The sequence below is a fragment of the Kryptolebias marmoratus genome, linkage group LG8 (assembly GCF_001649575.2).
Source record: "Kryptolebias marmoratus isolate JLee-2015 linkage group LG8, ASM164957v2, whole genome shotgun sequence".
Taxonomy (NCBI): Eukaryota; Metazoa; Chordata; class Actinopteri; order Cyprinodontiformes; family Rivulidae; genus Kryptolebias; species Kryptolebias marmoratus.
In genome coordinates this window covers 18,595,511-18,618,640 of record NC_051437.1, presented here as the reverse complement: position 1 = coordinate 18,618,640, position 23,130 = coordinate 18,595,511, and the positions used below count along the sequence as shown (strand labels likewise).

The 23,130-nt window shown below is 39.7% G+C and overlaps 2 protein-coding genes across 3 annotated transcripts; one reads left to right on the top strand and one right to left on the bottom strand.

The window, feature by feature from the left end:
• Window positions 1-3,003: 3,003 nt before the first annotated feature.
• On the top strand, window positions 3,004-7,728 carry lhfpl5b (LHFPL tetraspan subfamily member 5b). Its single transcript, XM_017430933.3, has 3 exons — window positions 3,004-3,561; window positions 5,851-6,087; window positions 6,767-7,728. The coding sequence occupies exons 1-3, from the start codon at window positions 3,153-3,155 to the stop codon at window positions 6,775-6,777; spliced, it is 657 nt and encodes a 218-aa protein (XP_017286422.1). The 5' UTR covers window positions 3,004-3,152; the 3' UTR covers window positions 6,778-7,728.
• Window positions 7,240-23,077, bottom strand: srpk1a (SRSF protein kinase 1a). Of its 2 annotated transcripts, none has more exons than XM_017430930.3 (16): window positions 22,968-23,077; window positions 22,297-22,351; window positions 17,528-17,655; window positions 17,166-17,274; window positions 16,932-17,019; window positions 16,508-16,595; window positions 15,963-16,069; window positions 14,950-15,115; window positions 14,846-14,871; window positions 14,514-14,736; window positions 13,473-13,847; window positions 13,222-13,322; window positions 12,848-12,955; window positions 11,600-11,669; window positions 10,496-10,588; window positions 7,240-8,347 (listed from the first exon to the last, which is right to left on the bottom strand). In XM_017430930.3, exons 1-16 carry the CDS (start codon window positions 22,978-22,980, stop codon window positions 8,163-8,165), a joined length of 1,935 nt encoding a protein of 644 aa, XP_017286419.1. In that variant the 5' UTR covers window positions 22,981-23,077; the 3' UTR covers window positions 7,240-8,162. The 2 variants fall into 2 exon arrangements, with proteins under 2 accessions (XP_017286419.1, XP_017286418.1); XM_017430929.3 differs by lacking the exon at window positions 10,496-10,588 and adding an exon at window positions 8,563-8,655.
• Between the last annotated feature and the right edge of the window lie 53 nt (window positions 23,078-23,130).

Below are 23,130 nucleotides of genomic sequence, written 5' to 3'. Positions count from 1 at the left end.
CATTGTTCCTGCAGGGAGACAAAAGCACAATACGGCAGGGCTGAGCTTTCTGATGCAACATGAGGGGTGTTTAGAGGGATATTACAATATGCATGACCCCAGAGAAAATAAAATGACAAAAATTAAGAGAGGGTGAAAAATACTCTCACAGACAGCTTGCCCTTCTGTAAGGACGCTCCTGCATACTGATTGGAGAGGTTTATTAAACCGAATACCAAGTGGAGTACTAACTAAATCTTATTATTCTCCTCATCAATGGGCGCTTTCCTCTGAGCCACGGAAAGAAATTAGCTCCTGAGTCAAAAAGACTGGCGGAATTCACATAAAATAGCGTTCCAGTTTCATTGGTAGATATGAAAGCTGTCTGTTATGAGTTTAAACCATTAAAGCAGCATCTTTTAAAAGCCCTCCGTTGGGAGGGAAGATGAGACGAGAAGCAACTGCTGAGCTAAAATAACAGTGGTGGGAAATCTATCTGATTTTTGGAAAACGTTATACACTGGCCCTCGTCTCTGCAGCACTCTCTAATCACATCAAAGAATAAGCATGTCGCTCATTTGATGAAAGTCGGCCATAAATGTAATAAAGCTGACAAGGTTATTAGAAGTGCCACAGGCCATTTTGTGGAGGCTCACACACCTCAGATTGGATTATATGGAGAGAAATATGATGAAGCAAAGAAGTGCCCATTTACAAAGGACCATGGGAGGCTTAATGGCTTGTGACTGAGTTCATTTATACACATTAATTCCTGCAACTATGACAATCTGCAGCATTTCTCCGGACCCTGTGACTATCCTCAGACATCATTTAAAATGTGCTTCAGTTTGACTCTGAGGCCACATGTTGCCTGGAAAAGAACAATGAGCATTCAAGTAAACCTCCCTGATATTCTGTAAATTATCTTTTTTTCTTTTTTTTAGCTATTGGTCACAATGTAGGTTTACTTACAATACATGCAATATATTCTTGTAACTGCATCATTTTCAGAGTAATGTGATGAACCGATATTAGCTTTTTTTATATAGATATATTGCATCATAAATCAAGACTTGACAACCCATTTGTGGACTGAAAGTGCTTTCAGTCCAAAACTTTCTCTAGGCCCCTTTGTTTGTAATAAGGATGGATATTTGACCATTAGTGTGCTTATTTATAACCTTAACTGAGCAGTGCAGCAGAGACCGCATCCAGTGAAACATTTTATTTACTTTTACTATCAGGAATTCAGATCAGCCTGGCTTGTTTTTCCTACCTGCCCCTGTGTGGTCGCTGGTGATTGGACCCTTTCCAAGTTTTTGTACACAGTTTGTCATTATCTTCAGCTCTGCCGCCAGATATTTGCTGAAGAGAGAGAATAATTTGTTTAAACAACGAAAGCATCCTCCTGTGCTTCGGAGGAGAAAAACAGCGAAAAATCCTTCAGAGTGACACTCGGCAAAGAAAGGGACGGCGAAGCCAAAGCAAACACTGTGACACCCTCCTGAAGGGAAAGGAAACGCCGCATTTATTTAGTGACGTGTTGAAAATGAGAGATTTCCTGAGTGTGATAAGGCAGAAATATTGATCCTGTCTGTGACTGAAGATTTACGATTTCTTTTTTTTTTCTTATGTAGTTTTGCAAACTAATTTGTTAAAGCTCCTTGTTTTATTTTATGTGCACCTTTTTTTTCTAAAGCTGCTTTTTTGTTTTTCTTTCTTTGCACAATTTTACGCATTTGTCTGCCATATTTTATTCCATTTCAACTAGACAAAATGCATTTTTGCAGAAAAATCAGTTTGCATGCTGAGAGCTGAATGACTGCAGAAATGTGCTGAAAAAGCTGAAACTGAGTTGTTAAAACTAAAAGTAGCTAAACACTACCTAAAGGCTACATGTACCAAAAAGCTAGCTAAATGTAGTAAAAGGCAAACTAAAAGTAGCAAAAAGTAGTTAGAAGCTAAAAGTAGCAGAATAGTAGCAAATGGTAAATGTAAAAAAGTATTAAAAGGCTGGCTGAACTAAAGTACCAGAATGGTAAGTAAAACAAAACAATGTTTTTGAAGGAATAAAATAACATAAAGTCTGCAGAAGTTGTTCGCAAACAAAAGAAAAGATACATAAAACAAAAACCTGGAAGTCTTTTCTTTACTTTTCCTCAGCCTCCAGCTGCCAGGTATTTCAGATATTACTCCTCATACAAGCAGGACGCAGAAATAAGATGTAGCACATTCAAAATTGGGTTTGACTGGTCTCTGCACCATCTTCTCTCCATCCATTTCTCTCTGTTTTTGTCTTTCAGGCAGAGCTGATGTTTCCCTCCATCATCAGCAGCAGCTCCTGGGCTGCAGGGAGTCATCAGGGATCCCTGAATCCTGTTCGACTTCATCAGGTGCCTCGGCATTTAAGCTGCTTGTTACCAGCTCTGACTGCAGGATGAGGGGCACAGATGGTGACACGCTCTGTCCGGCTGCTCCTGTCAGCCTCCAGCCCCAGGTCGTTATCCCAAACCGGACATGGCACCAGTAGTGACAAATGAAACAGAGATTTGTTGTTGTTAGAGCTGCTGGATGAGGTGACTTACCAGCTTGCAGAGGGAGGAAGTAAATCAGAGGAGCAGTCCTCTGTAGAGCAGGAGGATTCGGGCCTGATGGTTGGCTCTAAACATTACAGATGAATCTTCTCATCAAATATCTCATGACCCACTGGCAGGCTTTTAATGAATCTTTCATATTAGCACAATATGAAGGCATACTTATAACTAAGTCAATTCTACAAATATTGAGCTAATATTTGGTGTGGTACTCTGACATCTCGTGATCATTTCTCACCATTAGATGATCTTAGCGTAAAACTGTGGCGTGAAAGGCGACAGGTGATATTTTTTCCTTTAAGGGAACTGACAGGTCCTAACAGAGAACTCACCAGTGTTCGGTTACCTTCCAGCAGGACAGGTGTGCAGGTGTTGTCAGGAGGCTGGAGGCTGTCCGTGACGTCACCGTGACGAGGGTTGGTTGGGGTGCTGTCCGAGGTGCTGAATTCTGATCCATGTCTTCAAGTGTGAGGAGGCTGGTCAGAAGTCTGTAAGGCAACATTTTACATGAAGACAGAACAACTCTTGGTGCTTTCTGGACTTTTTTAGCGTCTGAAACAAACTTTGCTCGCCAGCGCCATGGACCTTCTCCCCGCCCAGGAGGCTGCCAAGATCTACCACACCAACTATGTGAGGAACTCCCGCGCCATAGGAGTCATGTGGGCCGTGTTCACCATCTGCTTCGCCATCATCACCGTGGTGGTGTTCATCCAGCCCTACTGGATCGGGGACAGCGTCGACACTCCGCAGGCCGGCTACTTCGGCCTCTTCCACTACTGCATCGGGAACGCACTCACCTCGGAGCTCACCTGCAAGGGGAGCGTCTTCGACTTCAACTCCATCCCGTCCCCGGCCTTCAGGACCGCCATGTTCTTCGTGGGGACCTCCATGCTGCTGGTGGTGGGCACCATGGTGGGCTTCAGCATGTTCTTCTTCTGCAGCGCAGCGAACGTCTACAAGATCTGCGCCTGGATGCAGCTGGCCTCAGGTTTTTACTCACTCCCAGAAATAATGTTTTACTAAACTTCTGACCACTAGAGTTAGGTTAGAAATGCTCAGCCCTAACATTTATGAAGGGATGCATATCGCCCGCCACCGTTCATTCCAGAGTTTTACACTAAGATCATCTAATGTTAAGAAATTACACTTCGGTCAAACCTTGAAAATAACTTTAGGCAACCTTTTCTTGAGATGTCACACTCAAAATATGTGTTATGAATGACTCTCAGCTACTGCCACATCAAATTTGAGCTCATTATCTGTATAACTGACTGAGTTATAGCCATTTCAGTGGTGGCTAATTGGATTTACTCCCAGAGTTAACCTGTAGATGTACATCTATTGTTTACTCTCTGAAAGGTTTATTAAAATCTGAAGAGTGGTTCATGAAATCTTTTGGTAACAGATAAACCCACACAGACATGTATTAATAAGGTAATGCATAATTTTCAGTGCATTATCAAAGGTTATATGTTGTTTAAGGTCACATAAAGTCTAATTTTGAGTCACCGTGAGCTGCTTCGGGCCCTCCCTGTCTGTTTCTATGTAATGTGTAATCTAACAGGGTGTGTTGCTCTCTGCTCAGGAAGTCACAGTGGAATCAGGTGTCAGCACACTGTCTGACACCTCTGATGGAGGATACCTTACATGAAACATGATCAGGTGTCAGTGAGCTGCTAACTCATCCAGAGCTGCTAAACTAACAAACCAGGGCCAAAGAAACTCTGGGTTTAACATTCAGGAACTTCTATGTGGCAGGGGTCAGCCACAAAATCCACTTAAGGGCCAGAATCCTTAGTTTTATTTATTCAAATGACTGCTGCAACAAATACATAGATGTGTTCTATTTTTCAAAGATGTTAGACAATTTATTTTTTTTATTTTTTTTGAGTGAGATGTTTTGGTTATGACTTTACCTGTTATTCTTAAATTGTAAATATGAATAAAATGTGAAAAAATAATATGGGGTGGGAGATGCTAAATAACACAAAAAAATAACCTGCTGATTTTAAAAGTAAGCCAAGAAAAATAATTGCACCCACTGCTGAAATAGCACTCAGGTCTCTCGAGGTCTATATCAGTGGGGTCTAATCCTGGTCCTGGAGGGCCACTATCCTGCTTTTTATAGATATTTCTCTGCTTTGACACTGGATTTGAATGAATGGGTGAATAACAGGCTTCTGCAGAACTTGAAGCCCTGCTGAGGAGAACTGAAACAACTAAAACTTGCAGGATAGTGGCCCTCCAGGACCAGGATTGGACACCACTGGTTTAGAGCTTCCTGCATCCTAAACAGGGCTTCAGTTTATTCAGTGGTGGGTTTTCTTGATGCTTCCATATGTCAGATGGCCCTTTTTCCACGAGCTCAGCTCAGCCCTAATTGTATCGACTTGGCGCGAGTTCAGAGTCTTTCCTCTGTGTGATCCTAACCCGCTTCAACCCCGTTTCATAGTACCTCCCCGCCCCAGGTTGCAGCTGAGCCAAGTTGAGCTGCAGATTTGATGTCAGCAGATTGCAGACTGCATCTTTGGCTTGATGCTGCTGTATTGCTTCACAAACTCTCCTGTACTTTTATAGTGTTTTGTCTCGCCGCCTGCAGTTCACTGGCTGCCTGATTTCACCTTGAGTCTGGCATAAAGCCACAGAAAGAGCAGCAGCTATCATCCCAATGTCTCCATTGCTATGCTGTGTGTTTGCCTTGGGTCGCATTATGAGGCCCCGCCCACATCAAGGTGGAGCACAGTGAAATGGAGAAGCGCTGACAACTCGTAGAGTTGAGTAGAGTCAAAGAAGTCCTGCTGAGACTGGGCAATGGAAAACACCCGTAGTCGGACGAGATTGATCATGTGCTGTGAGCGAGCAGACCGATAACTGCATCAAGTTGTTTGATTTTTGTTAATTTACTACTTCTCAGACCCAATAAAATCAGCTTGCGAACAAGATATGGCCCACGGCTCACCAGTTGGTGTTTATTGCTATAGGAGGTGCATCATACAGCAGGTATAAAGACTAGTTATAATGATAAAAGAAGACTGAAGGCTGTAATTAAATCAAATCAGTATTTCAGGTTGTGTGTACATATGCAACCTGCAGATGTCACATGAAAGGAAGGAAAAGTTTTAATTTGATTTTTCATAAACCTGTCATTTTAACAGGGCTGTGTAAACTTTTTATATCCACCTCCTTCACTGGAAGATCTCCCTCTGTTATTATTATTTCTCAACATCAAAGTGCACAAGAGGATTCATGTACCGTGTCTGCGTCCTTCCCTCCACAGCCGTGTTGATGGTGATGGGCTGCATGATCTACCCGGACGGCTGGGATTCTGAGCAGGTGAAGTCGATGTGTGGCCAGAGGACAGATAAGTACAGCCTGGGAAACTGCACAGTGCGCTGGGCCTACATCCTGGCCATCATCAGCATTCTGGACGCCGTCCTCCTGGCTCTGCTGTCCTTCACCCTTGGCAACCGGCAGGACAGTCTGCTGCCCGATGACTTCCAGGTGGAGGGAGCAGGTGAGGGATCAGGAGCTTTAAAAAAAACAGATGCTTTTCATTTACTCAAACCCGGTTAGGATTACGATGTTGGATGCAGGAGCTGTGACACAATCAGCAGAGGTTGGTTCATGTCTGCTTTTCCTGCTGTTCCAGATCAGAGGTCTGAAAATGGCTAAAAGTTTGTGTTGAGCTTCATTTCTGACAATAAAACAATCAGATCACTCCCTGACATTCAAATCGTTTTAGATTTTGCTTTTGAACCTTTCACATGATCTTTATCTGTAAATTACTTTTTTTTCCTGAGTACATTTAAAAACATTTTAAATGTATCTCTGCATTTCCCCAGCATCAATGCATTTATTTTTTTTCATCACTCTAGGTAAAGCAAGCCCTACAGAAATGCAACTGCGTCAAATCAATGATTAATGATTTTCAATCACTTCAAAACCTTAAAAGAATAACAATAATTTAAGACCTAGCATTCCAAAGACAATATCACTGCTTCGCCTTCTGGGGTGATAAATATGTTTGGACTTTCATTTCTCCACAGGGCTTCACATCCTTCACAGGTGGCTGAAATGTTTTCTTCTTCATGTTGGCTTTGTGTACCATTTAACAAAATGAGTCAAAAGCAGGTGAAGTCTCAGTGTCCAGAAAAGCTGCTTTAATTACAAATATCCCATCTTTTTTTTTCCAGAGAACTCCTAAACATGGACTTCAGCAACCCAGCTTCATGAAGATGCAGCAAAATGTCACAGGCTATTTCTAAACGTTTTATCTATTTTAATTGCCTCACTAACATCTTTCTCCATTTGTCACCAAATAAATAAACTCACAGCCATCACCATGTACTGAATGAAGATCTGTTTTTATTGTATGGTGTGTTGTACAGTTCTGTAATTATTACCTCACACAAAGTCTATGTTTATTTTATTTTTTTCTTCAATGTGACACTAATGTAAATTTTCTTTTTTTTTTTTTTAAACCTTTAGGTCTCAACAGACGACATAACTTACTTTGATATGATCCGATTGGTTCACCATTATATTAACATCAGATCTCACCAACTCTATGGTTAAAAACAGTGACATTATCGTCGAACAGTTGGCCATACATACAACTGAGCTCAAACACATCTTTCATACGCTTTATTAAAACACAGCTAACCCAGCTAAATTCTGTTGTTTTTTTTTTTAGCTAAGATATAAGATTTGTTAAAAACTGTACATAACTGTAATATACATAAAGGCAAACTCTTTGGTACAGATATATACAGTTTATTTTCTTTTTTTTTTCCTCCTTGCCGTTGGGCTTCTTAACATTTTGTCTTGTTGAAACCTTTTAACACTATATACCTGAATTGTAATAGGTGTATGAGAATGCCAGCCTCCCATGAAAGATTTCATTTATTATTAACTACCCACTTAACACCAGATGACAACAGGTTTGTTAGGCTAAATATGACCTACTTTGTGACAGTGTCAGTTCGACTCTAGAGAGCCCATCTAAGAGAAATGCTATGAATGTTACCACAGTCAGTGTAAATGTCAGCCCAGTGTGCAACTTTCTAAGCCTACCTTACAAACACAAAATGCATACCTTACATGTGTAATATGAAATAAAATAATACATAAAAAAGAAACAGCACTAATGAAAAAGTTTGAGAAACAAAAAAGTGAGTCTTGTTTTTTTTGTTTTTTTTTTGTTTTTCTTTTTTTTAGGGGGACAAAAATTAATGGCTACATATATCCTTGATTTGTTTGGAGTTTAGTGCAGGAGTGTAACAAACAAGGATGAGTCTCCAGCAGCTCAGTGACAGGTTTCCTTTAGGGGTGACGAGAGAACAGCAGCTGGAGCCAAACATGACCACAAATCATAAAAATCCACTGGATTCCTGATGTATTCACATCAAAGGAGGAACAAATAAACAAAAAGCAAACGTACACAAAAGCAATAGCTCAATAACAGGAACATAAACAACAAAACAAAAAGAAATAAATATTAATCTGATATGCCCAAAGTGAAAAAGTGATCTGTTGCAGTCTCTTGAGGAAATGGGAGGGATGGGGAGGTGCAACGGCTGGAGGCGTCCACTAGAGGGCGAGCCAGGGGTGGCGCAAGCACTCTGCAGCCGTGGCTCTTTTCTCGGGGACCAGCTCCAGCATGGGAAGGAGGAAGTCGGTGAAGCACTCTGCCTCTTCGTGGGACCACTCGTACTTCTCCACCAGCACCTCCAGCAGGCCCCACGGCTTCAGCTTGGTGATGTGTTTCAAATCACCTGCAGCACAAACCAAACAGGCAATCCTGCTCAGAGAGCCACGCAGCTACAGGGGACGAATACCTCACACAACATGCCATACATGCTATTTTTATAGTAGCCATTTCTTGTTTACCTGTCTCCAATAGTGGTGTAGTAGCTATAATAATAACTCCACAATCTAAGCAGAAGAATGTAAGCTGACAAAAATCACTAATCTAAACTTCTGTTTTTACCTTTCTTGGTGAAAAAATCCTTGGAATATTTGCCGGTCATTATGAGTTTGCGTGGGACACTCCCCAGCAGCTCAATGATCAGCGCTATATGGTCTACACAGCAGTGGGTTGCAGGGAAAAGAAGACAACATATTGATCAGACTGTGACCCAGACACGGGCCCACTCTGGGTGTTTGGGTGGAAGGATGAAGGAGCTGAAGGTTGAGCTGAGAGCACATTTAGTTGTAGACACAAACTGAATGAACAGAACCACCAGACATTATAAGAACATTTTTCTGCTCTGAATAAAGAGTCTGAAGTCAGTTTTTCACAGTACCCAATGAGGCATAAAACTGCCTTATTAGTGATGAGATATTTGAACAACTAGGGGAGTTTATTAATTTTCGACAGACAAAGTAGTTTCTACGCTCACTGCGGAATGACTGAAGAGTTTTTCTAATAGGAGGTTATGTAGCATCTCTTTGCTCCTCTTTCATCCCCCCCTCCCAATCATTTGTTACTCAACTACTTTCAGCAGATTTCATGAATGGACTCTCTGCGAGGCAGACAATTTTTACATTTCAGAATGTAAGACTATCAGAGTTTCAGAAAGGTTTAAACAGGATCAAATATAAAAATGTTTTGCATAAAAATTCAAATGAGAAGAAATTATGTTTAACTGTTTGCGTTAAAGCCATTTAAACTGCATCCTCCCTATTTTCACAGGAAGCTTAGAAATTTTAAACAAGATGGTTTTAGAAAAACAGTTTCTACTCATTAAGCTGAATCATTATCGCTCGCCGCTAACAGTTAAAGGTGATGGTTTTGCCTGTCTGTGTGTTTGTCTGTAGCATTAGCAAAATATTTAATGAACAGCTGGATGGATTTTGACCAAAATGACTCTAACTCTGTCATTTTAGTTAACAGCCATCCTTACATTTGCAGACCTTTACGTTGGTACACATTTATTGACGAACCCATTCTCTGTCTGGTTGCATCATAGTTGTGGTGTTCTATGACTTGTAAACAGAGCCGTTCCCTCTCAGGCTTTCATCACCTACAACGTTCCACGAGTGTGTACCGTTCTGGGTAAGAAGGCGTTCTCACACTCTGGCTGGAACAAGCTGCAGCAGGATCAGCAGCCGTCCGGTCCCGTTGCCCTCGAGAAATGTTAACTTCTAATGAAAGAATTGGAGATCCTATCCATAAACACCTGCTCCTGCTTCTAATGAGTTTTCGATTGTTTCTTTTATGTCTGTGTAGCTTAGGTTTTAAATTTTTGATATGCTTGTATTTAGATATACATTTTACACTAATGTCTTTTATTGACTGCATTGTTTTATTTGTGCACAGCGAGTCTCTCTTGAAAATGAGACGACTGTGTCTCAACAAGACTAACCTGCATAAATAAAAGAAATGACATTTTTCAAAAACAACTATTATAAATGAAAGTGAAAAGTCAGAACTGTTGGGTTATTTGGGTTACTATAACTCAGGATAATCAGGATCACGAGTCTCTGACACTTACTTTGCAGGTCAGACGCTGAGAACTTTAGAAACTAATGTCTAATCACCTTGGCTTAATCCTATTTTATTTAGGTAATATGTGATGTGCAATAATTTTGTAAATCATTGGTTAACCTTAAACTGCTGTGGAGGAAAAAAAACAAAAGTCACGAGAATCTCAAAAGGATCAATAAAGTTTGAAGTACAAATCAAACCATCTAGCCACACTAAAGAGCGTAAGCCTTCCTCAGAGAGTCTTTGGCAAAACTACAGACACTTGAATCAATGTCTGATGTCTCTGTTCAAGACATTTATTGGACTGAGTGTTTATCCTGATGCCAAGCGGCCTGCGTGCAGAATCCCTGCAGGGCCTGAGGAAGCTGTCAGGACTCCTTCACCTTCCCATCCACCTTTCCCAGGGTGAGCCACACACAGAGGGGTGGCGTACCTCTCTTGGTGAAATATTCCTGAGAGTATTTCCCACCGAGTGCAAAGTGGCGAGGGATTTTACCAAGCAACTCAATCATGAGGGCCAGGTGGTCTGGAAATGAGGCACATCACAGGAGGAAGGGAGAGACAGGAAGTGACATGGAAACAGTTTGGAGATGAGATGAAATGGGATGACACTGTTGCAACAATCTTATTAGAAACAATGGTTTGATGAGAAGAAAAGTTATGAAAAACCTATTTTATTTTAGCACGTCAAAAGCTATTATATTAAACAAGCACAGATCAGACAGTTTCAGATATGACAATGTGAAAATGGCTCAAACACAACCTTCAAAAGCGTTACATGGTCTATTCTGACGCAAACTGTAGTAAACATGAGTCCGACAGCAGATAAAGCAGTGATATAAAAACACAGCCTCATGAATGAGGTAATGTTCTGTAAATGAAGCCATTTCACAGCTGCCTGAAGCCTGAGCGTCAGCACATACCTGACATACCACAGCAGAATCGAGTCAGGACAAAATGTTCAAGCAAAGCAGCACGCTGACATTTACGTTAAGAACGAGATGTGAAAGAGGAAACAAGGAGAGTTAGCGATGAAGACAGGAGGAAGGACAAATGAGGAAGTGAAGAGATGGCCCCATTTCCAGGGTGGCAAAGAAAGAGATTTGATTTGTTAGGAAATAAACCCAGGAATGTTTGCACTCTTCATCACGTGATTAAATAACATTTGTTCTAAATGAGAGACCGTCTGAAATCACTGTAATGGACTACCTTACTTAAAGGTTAATGCTGTGAACATCTATGCAAAGTGAACCACAAATTACTGCAAAAGCTGCACGATGGCGACAGACAAAACTTGCATAATGTGAAACTTTTAAAATATGTAATTCGCAAAACGAACACAAGCCAATAAACCACGACAAACACAGTGAAGGTTTTTACAGAAGCAATAACTATTCAAATCTATCACTAAGACTAAATCTCTCTTGAGTGAAGCAGACATTTCAAGTGCAGCCAAATGTAGCAGCTAGCAATAATGCCGCGTTGTTGAGTAGAAATAAAAAGGCAACAGGACAGGAAGAGAAAGAGCCAACAATACCTTCATCCCTGGAATAGTCTTCCCCAGAATGTGGCTCAAACAAGTAGTCACCGGTGGCGAGCTCAAAAGCCTAAAACACACAAACATCCAGGTCATCAGTCTGCATGGAAATAAAGGAGTCCAAGCACCCATAATTTAATAGTCTGTTCAAATTATGCTGATATTTTACAACAATCTGGTACTAATACAGCCATGTAGTTGCATCTGTTAAAACTAAAACAGGACAAACTTACTGTACAATATATACACCAGGCTGAAGCTCATTATGTTACCATTTGCTCCTACAGCTCCATTTTATATCAACATTTTAGCTACAGCTGATCACAAGAACAAACTTTAGGTAGAATTTATTTATTATTTATCTCCATCAGTCAAGTTATGATCACAGTCAGAAACTAAACCATTTCACTGAGTTAAATAGTTGGAATCTGTCTTAAGACACCAACTCAGGTCAATTCTGGTGTCAACAGGAATGAGAAAAATATACATAACAAGCCTAAAACAAGTCTGAAGTTATTCTAATAATTCACATTTATTCCAAATATTAATAGCAGCATTTCTGAGTATGAGGTACGAACTGTGTCTCAAACAAAAACTCGTAAATGCAATTTTTATGTTTTAAAATAAATTAAATTAAATTAAAAACTATGTGATTACTTGATTTTTAAACAAACTATTAACACACTGAGTTAAAATGTGCTCATAATATTAGAAAATAATTTCTAAAAACTTAGAGATGAAATGAATTTAGCCAAAATGTTCTATTTGTTTAGGATAGGAATCTTATTAAAAACCTTTTGATGTAAAATAAATGAATAAGTGACAGAACATTTCTCTGGTATTTATGTGAAGGCATAGACCTGGGGGTAAAATAAAGTTGTTTTCAACGTGTTATGATGAGGAACATTTTATTTCTTGCCCTTTGTTTTGTGTGTTGATGTTGTGAGGTAATTAACAAGCCTTAGTATTAGTTTTACAACTGTGACCATTTCTCTGTAGTATTGTCACAACTGTGACAAACTTTAACAATAGTTTGATTTTCTGTTCCTTAACCTATTAAAAAACATAGATACTCTTTATCCACGAGCCCCGGCACACCCATGTTGCATCCAGTCTTTGTAAATTAAAAGTAAATAAGAAATTCAACAATAAGATTATCAGTTTCCTCTTTTACTGAAAGTGGTTGAGCCTCTTGCTGATGCCCTCTGGCAGCATTACAATAATGTATTATACTTTGTGGAGTCTCACCATGCAGGCTGTGCTCCATATGTCGGCTGGCGTGCTGTATCCAGAACCAATAAGAACCTCTAAAGATCGGTACTGTCGCGTCTGGATGTCTTCAGTAAAGTGCTTGTGCTGAGAAAATAGAACAATGGAGAAAAATGATAAATCCTAAAAACAAAACTGACTTGTTTCATATAAAAATATATTTTATGTGAGAATAAAAAGTGTTATATTTCTGTCAAGACTGTTCTCAGAGGTCAACTAAACACTGAGCTAAAAGCAATACAGCACAATAAAGATGAAATGCTGAAGCTGTTTAACAATTTTAGTATACAGATAATGTTGTATGGGTCCCTAGCTGCAAGGCTAGGAGAACCCATGGGTCATTAGCTACTCACCACCCAGCATGCATTTCCCAAGTCTGCAATTTTGACCTTGATCTTCTCTGAATTTATTGGGTCAAGAGGGTTAACGAGCAGGGATCCTGCTGTTAACTTGCCTACATCAGAAAAGACAAAAAACAGCATCTAATAAAAGGCACAGATCTCTGATTATTTCAACCACACAGCTCTTCACTTTCAAAGTGGCACAAATAAAGTAAAAAGCTTTAAAAAAGAAATGCACCTTTTGCACATTTTAAAAGACTGACCGTTTCTCAGGCTCTCCTGGATTCCATAATGACACTCCGTCTCGTCTTCCTCCTCCTCCTCCTGCAAAATCCTTTGTTCCAGCTCTCCGTCCTCCAGCCCATCAGGAAGGTGTATTTCAGTAACTTCACTGCTGTGAGCCCCCCTGCCGTCTGTCTCGGGGTCCGGCCCATTGAAATCTGTGGAGTCCACACCGTTGCACAGAGGGTAGATGAGGGACTCTTTGCGTCGCTCCTCTGGAGACTCTGTGTTGCCGTTGTGTTGGTCTTCACTCCTAAACGTGGGCTGCCTCTGCTCCACCTCGACGTGGCCATTGCAATTGGCCTCTGGCAGCTCGTCTGGTCCCATTCTCATGTTATCTGCATTCACACAGTGCTCTGAAAGGTTTGGGAAAAGGTGAACCACATAAGACTTGATACTGTGGCAGACCTTTCACAAACAGCCATGGAAATTCAAGAAATGGCCTCATTAAACTTTAACTGGCTCTGGACCGATCGGCGCTTAGGTTTTGAAAAGCTCCAGGACAAACAGTGATGTTATTGATATTTAAGACACGACTGACTAAAGTTTGTTTACAAGCTTTCAGTACTAACACCACAAAATGTGATATAAATGGAACAAACCGGAACAGAAATTGTTGCATGTCAGAGTTAAACGTTAAAAAGAAGGCTTATGAATAAAACATTCTTTAAATCTGAATAGTGCAAAGTGGCTTCTGCATCCTAAACACAGAGTGCCAAAGTACGAAACATAACCAGCTGCTGGGCCTTCATTCCTTTGAGGTAACATCTGTTATCCTTTTAAAAGTAGGTCTGCAGCTAATAACCTGGGACAAAAATAGAATCGGTTTTAAAAACTCTGATTTAAATTATTTTAAATACTTGTGTACAGATAAAGGAATCACTCTGTGGACAACCAGTTACACAGCTAGCCAATATCCAATCTTCACATACAGGTATCAATAAATCCAGGACCTATATTAGCGAGCTTTACTCGAATCCACAGAAAATCCTCTTTACCCACAAGTCCTGAGGTGTTCTTACCTTCTGTTTCCTCGTTGTCTAGCTCCAGGAGAGACACCTGTCTGATGGGAGAACAAGCTCGTCCCTTTGGGGACTGAGGGTCCTTCTCTTCCTCATCGTCCTCTCGAGTCTCTGTGGTCTTTTCCATCTCTTCCAGGTCCATGATGCACTTTTCTAGCAGCTCTGCCTGACGCTTCTGTTTCTTTTTTAACTTCTTCTTCTTGTTTTTGGACATTTTCACAGTCTAACAGAAACACAACAGAGGTGAAAACAAAAGAAAGACGAAGCGGTAAGCTGAATATTTGTTTTTGACGTAAATGTTGGAAGCTGATGCAACGGATGAATGGACAGACCTGTTTTGGAGCTGGTGCTGTGCTTACTGTAAAGAGAACATTAAATGAGTAATAACTCTTTAAGAAGAGGTTTTCCATGTAATTTGTGTGTGTTTCAGTCATACTTGCTGAACCGGAAGGAGGCGGCGCCCCGGCCCGCTGCCACTCAGTGGCCTCAGCTGCAAGTTTTCGAACATAAGGCTCATCAACGCTCATCAGGATATTTTCTGGTTTAATATCCGTGTGGATGATCTCACACTTTGTGTGCAGGTAGTCCAGGCCTTGGAGAACCTCAAAAACAAATCAACAGAAATATAAGTATTCAACTTTAAGATGGTTGTTTTTCTTCTCTTTAAAAACATTGAAGAAATCATCAAGCATTCACACAATGCCAATGAAGCCTGTCGGTGCCGAGTTAATCAACTTTTAATGCACCCGAGTGTCAACTTTTCTAATATCTGGTGAAGCACTCCCACTGATGCAGCTGAAGCTCTAAACCGTCTAAAGACGTTTCTGACACTCCAGATAAAACAAACAAAGAAACTTAGCGTTCAGAGGAGCGGGTGCAGCCTTACAAAGAAAACTGTTGACGGCTAAGATAAAGATCATTGGCGTGCGTCAGTGTTTGTGTAATTACTCTCACTGCCAGAAGAAGGAGACAAAAGGTTCTCACTGCAAGTTCGGAGTGACGACTCAAAGCGAACTGAGCTCATTTAATCTTTCACAAACCTTCAATTTTTCTTGTTTTGTATTTATACAAAATAATAAAAAGCTGATGAATGTGCCAGAAGGGATATCAAGTCAAAGCAAAATAAGAAAATTAAAATAATCTCTGTTCCGAATCAATAGTCAGTAAGTCTATATATTTCAATCATTAGTGAGCACATTTCTAACACAATGAAGTCTTGCAATATAAACTGACTGAATGAGTTACTTGTTCCAACCAACACCACTTCCTTGAAAACACTTTGTCACCATCAAGTTGCGTGACAAGACTGCCTTACTGTTTATATGTCCAATTATATCAACCTGTTCTGCACCGACTGGTTTCCACCCTTCACACGGCCTGGAGGCTCTCACTACCGTAACAAGTGAGTCATCGCCTTTCAAAAAGGTGAGACCAAGGGGCTCGTGTTACCTGTCTAATGATGCTTTTCACACAGGGCAGCGGCAGCCCTTGGTAATTGGACTTTATTATCCATTTTAATAAGTGATGTCCCAACACCTCAAACACCATGCAGACATCTGAAGATCAGCAGTTAAGTTCATAATTTGCTTCGAATAAAATGAAAGCGAAAACTTAATTAGGAAAACAGCTTGGGAAACGTCAGGTCGTTCAGCTGCATGAAGGTGGAGCATTAGTTATACTGTAGAGAGGGACTCTCATATTACAGCTGCAGCTATCCCTATTATTCAAGGGATCTTATTCAGCCAGAGTGTTGCGATAGGCTGAGGTCTGTTTAGGTCACACAAGTTTCCATTCACAACACTGATGACCTGATGTTTACCTTTTTAGCCACTCCTGACAACAGAAAAAAATATTCTACTCCTTCCTTTATTTCATCATTTTCAGGAATCAAACTTGTGTTGCTCAGTTAGGAAGCAACTCGAGTTCAAATCTCAAACAAGGAAACAAAGAAAAAAATGCAGGAAGCTTTAGTGATATTTAGCTGTGAAAGATACGAGTTCCGTTGACACCAGAGATCTTGAAGTCGTCCAGCAGCTGAACCACCATCTCACGGTTGGGATCATTTGTGTCGGAGTTTCTTACCTGAACATGACAAAGAGTCACAAACAAAACAAAACAATCAGGATTTATAACATAAAACAAACCTAGCAAACACATCTAAATTCATGCAAACTAACACATAATGTGTGTATTCATTTTGTATTTAACTTTTAATATTCAAATGTTTTATTTTAAAGTTGAGATATGGCTCAAAGTAAAATTGACCAACCATACAGAGCCAGGATTTGGGACTCCTTTCTTTACAAATCATTGTAACTTACTAATGTCACTGGTTTATATTTTTCACACCTTTGTTACACTTCTTAAATGAAGTGATTTTATCCTAATATCTTTGTTAGAAAAATCTCAACTACTTACAGATCTCAGCAGTTTTATCTCATCCACTGCTGTCTCTGTGTAGTGTTCTGCACTCTTCACCACTTTCATTGCAACAAACCTCTTAGCTCTGCAACAACAAAGCAAGTCGTGTTTTCCAACAGGAAGCAACATACAAGATTATATCAAAACAGCATATGTGCATGCTGCTGTCACGTGCTGGGCGATAAAAGGCAGAGGGAAGCAAAATGCCCAGTTAAGAGCGTGTTAACGTACTGGATGTCCCAGGCGAGCCACACGGTCGAGAAGTGTCCCCAGCCCAGCTTACGGATGACATGGTACTTCCCGTTGTAAAGGTCTCCTACTTTCACATGGTGGTAGCCACCTAGAAGACGACATAATAAACATCTTTTATACACGCGCTATAATCATTTGTTGTAAATTAACTCGGGCAGCACTTTAATACAAATGCCATATGAGCAACTTTACACACATAAACTTCTCTAAATGAGAAAAAAAACTGTGATAACTTTGTTTTGAGGATGTTTTTTTCCCAAAAAATAATGCAATATTTCCATTAAATGGTTCAGGCTGGTTATTCAGAGTAAATGCATTCCACTGTGCATGTGAACCCTCACCTTTGCAGTAGTCATTGGGGTCCTCCTGCTCCTCATCATCAGAGCCGAGAATCTCCTCAGGTTCCTCGGCTTCCTGAGGTGAGGTTTCTTGTTGGGGCTGCGGTCGAGCGCGAACATTGGCTGGTTGTCTGATGGGAAGACAAGACAGGCTTCATTAATAAAGTAATACACTTTACAGTCGTACAGATTAACAGTTATTTCATTAAACATCTGGTGCTTTATTTAAGAAATTTCACAAAACTGTATCACAGAAGCTGAATTAAGAGAGAAGAAGCTGAAACAATTTCTGCCGAGCAAAATACAGTGATACAAAATTACACTGTTATGTGTTAGAAGTTACTGTAAAAATAAACCAAAACGGTAAAGTCAAAACGTATTATATAACCCAAATTTACCATGAACAATGGTCTTTATAAGTGCAACAACACACTGATTTAATAGTGCAAAGTTAGACATACAAGAACATTTTTACACACAATCACAAAAAAACAAATAAAACCTTAAAAATCAAATAGAAACCAATGGATTGATGTAATCACAAAGAAGCAGCAGCATTTGACATTGTTAACAGAGGGCAGCTTGACTGACCAGAAACCAGATCTGTGAACGGGTCACAGGTTGTTCATCTGAATTATGTTCCTTGAAAATAAACCGAGTTTCAAAAGTGTCTGGTCTGTCGACGGTGTAAACAAAGGCTGGCTTTGGAGGGATCTGGAACGGCCTGACTGAATTTGAGCTCTACAATTTATTTTATTGAGTTAAACTTGAAAAGAACCTAAAACTGATTTGACCTGAGTAACATCAACATTATGAGATTATTCTTTGCACTTAGCAACACAAATATGACACTTAAAAAGATCCTAAAAACCTGTGAAAAACAGGTGTTAACTTTTTTCTTTTTTTTATTAAACCCAACATGTTTATTTGTTAAAATCAACATTAAATGCATAACTTGAAATGCAAATGGAGAACATAAAACAGGTCATAAAGGAAGAGCTGCCACACCTTGTCAAAGACAGCGAAGTGTGAAAAACAAATGACAAAGCATAAGTAAGAAAAACTCTGTCAGTACACAAACTTTATTTTTAGCAGCCAGTTTCACCAAACCAAGAAGCTGATCTTTGTCCACTGGGACTCTTTTTCCATTGCAGAACAAAAGTAAAGAACAATCAGAAATGCCAACACAAGCAAAACCAGCCTATAACTCAGATTGTGCCACATATTTCTAAAAATCCCCCTAAAAGTCAGAAACATGCTACAACTTGGAGGTGTGTGTTTTTTGCAATAAAACTCTTTTCTTATAATCTACTTAAGGAATATTCACAAAACAAATCATACAGTATTAGGGATCAATTATTGTAAGCAAATACACAGACAGGCTACAGCGTTCAAGTATTACTGATGACTTCAAAAAAAGTTCTTTAAAAGTTCTACATTTTGTTAGGTTTGAAAACAAAAAGCAGCAACTAAACCATATTTTTCACCACAGGACCCATCCTGGTTCTTATTATGTCGCAAATATTAGCTGTAAGAAACATAGGTTAATTCTTTTTATAAAAATGATAAACTACATCTATGAAAAACAATGGTTTTACTAATTAAACTCTGGGTTTATATGAAGTAACACATGTGGTGTTTGTTTGCTGCAAGAAAATATAAAGGCTAATTGAATCATAATTTAAATACCCAATAGATAATTACTGCAATAAGGGGACAAAAAGGTTGCAGGGGAAACACATTTGGATCATTCATTTAAATAAATAAATTACTATATGCAGCTCTGTTTCAAAACAAATTATACAAAATATCCTAAATCATCTGCATCCAATCGATCAGATAAGGTGACGTTCCTTAAGGCTTCATTTAGACATGCTTACAGCACCAACAGTGTAATTGATTAATTCATTCCCCTTAGGGATAAATAAAGTATCCATTTATTTATTTATTCATTCATTCATTGTGGCGATGCTAAGTAGATCAATTAAAGAAAATCATTCCACTCCTTAAAAGAACATCATGTTATATTTCTGTTAAGTAAAATGACAGCAACTAAACGGTTGTGGTTATTCATTTTAGAGAATATTCAGCATTTAAAGAAAAATTATGTTGGCATCTTACTCATTGGAATTTAACCTCACTTACAGTAAAAAAAAAAAAAATTGTTGCTATCAGTTAAAGTCAATCAAATCTGACACTGGATTGTTTATGTGAGAAAAACCTACGTAACTGAATCCCTGCAGAGTTACAGTTTCTCTCCTAACATTTCTTTTTGCTGTAAAAAAAAAAAAAAATCATATCAGCTTAACAGCTATGGTGTTTCATGTTAAGCATAACAGAAGAAGGATGGGATTAGTTGGGGAAAATAAATAAAAAAAAACTGCAATTTAATCAGATTACAAGCCACAGCTTAAATGGTTTTAGACAAAGGTATTTCTCCTTTTAGTTTGATGATGTAGAAAACAACTAGGTGCTGCAGGTAAATAGTCAGAAGACAGCTGATACACTCAACACACACTGACAATGTGGTAAATTGATCAGTGATTCTGCGGTTGCAAGGATTTATCAGCACACAATAAATAATTATCAAAAGTCTGGATGAAGAAAAAAATTATTGCAAACACTGCTGTCGGACAGAGATGATTTGTACAACAGCCCGTGTGTTTATTAAAGTAAAGAAATATATCAACCAGACAGCAGAATGATACATTTTTAATTAAAACATCATTCCCTCCAGTAATAATTACTCTTTACAAGAACAGAGTTAGAAAAATGGCGTACAGGGAACAACAAGACAGATGAAAAGTGCAGAGGCTGTGTGTGTGTGCCTTTATGCACCAATTTTCAACATGCTTCGGGGGAGATAAAGTCCAGTTTTACAGTTTATGTTTATGAAAAGAATCACGAGTGTTACACTTTTTCATTTCTGTCGTAAAAGGACAGAGAATACCTCAGCTGTGATGAAAGTCGTCTGCCTTCAAGCTGATTCAGAGAGAAAGAAAAACTCCAGGAGAGCGATGACAAAAAGTTTTGGGCTGTCAAAAGGTCTGGCTGTTGAACTCAGACTGACCAAACACAAAGTTTCAGTATTCAGTACTGCAATCCTAAAACCTCCAATTTTCTGGCACAATAAAAACAGACGTTTGTGACCAGCTGCTATGAACATCCCAGGCCAGAAATACACAAGATCAGAGTAATCTTTAGTCCTTCCCTCTGGAATATATTACCAGTAGATGCAATATAAATTAGGAAAATATTTCTTAACTCATATGCTCATGTAAGCATGTGCACAGGTGTGCAGGCAAGCGTGAAGGCTAAGGGTGGAAGATGGGCCACACACTTATAAAGAACATTTTTAGCCTTTCCAGATCCTGCAAAGCACTTTACAAAAGGTAAGATTAATTTGTCATTTCTTATATGTAGAATGTACATTCAATAAAAGCTTCTCATTTACCCATATATACACACACACATTGCTTTCTGTTACACAGTTCACACGCTATATAAAGCACTTTTATATCTTACTCGTACACCAATAAGTTTATCGGGGGCAGCAGGGTCGACTGAATCCCCACCCCTCCAACTGGAAGGAACCCTGAAGCCATTTGTTAGTGCAATCATGGAGCATGCACATATTTTTAATAGAAATCCTATAAGAAATGAATGCATTATATACGTTTTCATGTTGTGCATTATACAAAACTTTAGATGTGGAAAAAAAGGCAGAGCTTCATTTGTAACCACACACCAGCAGTCATTAGGCAACTGCATTTATATTTTAAAAAAAGGTTAATCTCTTGAGCTCCAGAAGCACTGATAAAAAGAAATTAATCATTTCAGTGGAAAGCAGGCAAGCTGAGGTCACAGTCAAATAATACCCTAAACCAAAACTGTGCTTAAATGTCTTAACATTGTGTGTGCAAAGGTTGCTGTCTGCTGTGGCACCTGTTTTATACAGGTGTACAATTTTCCTGAGAATCCTGCACTGACATTTACCCTGATAAGTGATTCAGAAGTTTTTTTATAGCTTGTTAAAATATAAAATGATAGAGTCCAAGTGCTCCCCTCTACATGCACATTTGAGTAAATATACAGCACAACGCAATGATGTATGAAGTTTTATTCATTTTTACTCTCACAATTACAACGCCATACGGATAACGTGGTCAGGGTGCCGTTTTCCTTGAAACACCATGCTTCAGCGGGCTGATGTGGGCTTCTTCGTTCTCTAGTTTTAAATATAGCACAGGCTGTTACATAACACTCCGAAGGATGTCACTGGTGCAGTCATGATTAGTGGATTATTAGGTACACCTAAACCATCAGTTCTTGGGATCAATGTTTTTGGCTATTTATTGTCCAACTTTGAATGCTTCATTACTGTACTGCAATAATTTAAAACAATTATAGCACAGCATTAGGAAATTTGGAACTGAAAAATGCATCGTCTGTGCAAAACCCTTACACATATCTTATCAAGACACTTGTTACCCAAACAGCATCATGCAAATTATGAAAAGGCTAAGGAAGCCCACCCAGTGAGATCAAAATGACTCTTTTGGATGTGTTAATCAGTCTTTTAAAATGTTCATCTTTGGATCATCCACACACACACACCGCAGTGCATGCAGTGTTGGGCTCAGCTTCACTTCGAACCAGCAAACACATGAAACTGAACCAAGCAACACCCTTTAATTCAACACAGCTGACACACTGCCCGTCCTGCACAACCATAAAGATTATAGGCCCAAAATGGAAATTTAAAAACTCACTTTTTGTTGGTCTTTTTTGCCTTCGCCCTCTTCTTCCTGGCCTGGAGTGCCAGAACTGAAAAAGAAGCCAGAGACAGATTATGTTGCCATTGTTTGGATATCTTTTACTCTGCAGCTGACACTCGGGACAAATAAGCATGCATCAAAAAAGCCCACCTATGATTAAATTTACAGCCAATAAACCAGATTATTATGAGGTGAATTGAGTCGTCTTCGCGGTTACCAGCATTTAAAGTGTATTTACATGCACATGTATTATGGGTCTCCCTGTGTCTGGACCCCGTTAAGTAACATCATTAAGCTACACACCTAGGCAACCGCTCCTCTACAAACACACCTAGACAACCGCTCTTCTACACATATTTCAGTATGGCATTGCGTAATCTCAGTTACCATACCATATATACACACACTACACAGTCGGTGCTTCAGGTTTAAAATAGAAAGAGCTATAAAGCTGAACGTCCTGCGTTAATCCCGACACCGAGGCTAAAGCTAATGCCTCACAGAGCTAACGTCGCTCGTCCCAGCGCAGTGCGTTGACATTAGCGCCGTGAACAAATCTACACGTATCGATAAATGCAGCTTGGCTAAACGTTAGTTATATTCGCGACGTCGGCTTCATGCGAGCTGGCACTGCCCAGTGTGCTGAGTGTCGCGTAAGGATTTACCTTTCCTCTCCATGGCGGCTGGATTTCGTAGCCTAGCAGCTAGCTACTCCACCAGTCCAGCAAACGACTGTTCCGCGCATGCGCGCTGGACAGTCGAGCCGAAGAGGAGCTTCCACCAGTGACGTCAGCGCCTGAGCATCAAACCACTTTTATGGACTTTTCT

Coding starts and splice junctions, on each gene's coding strand:
- lhfpl5b (XM_017430933.3), top strand. CDS start 3,153: ATGGACCTTCTCCCCGCCCAGGAGGCTGCCAAGATCTACCACACCAAC. Junction 3,562..5,850: donor CTGGATGCAGCTGGCCTCAG/GTTTTTACTCAC, acceptor TTCCCTCCACAG/CCGTGTTGATGGTGATGGGC.
- srpk1a (XM_017430930.3), bottom strand. Junction 15,116..15,962: donor TGAAAAGCATCATTAGACAG/GTAACACGAGCC, acceptor TTTGTTTTTGAG/GTTCTCCAAGGCCTGGACTA. Junction 8,348..10,495: donor GGAATATTTCACCAAGAGAG/GTACGCCACCCC, acceptor TTTGTGCTGCAG/GTGATTTGAAACACATCACC.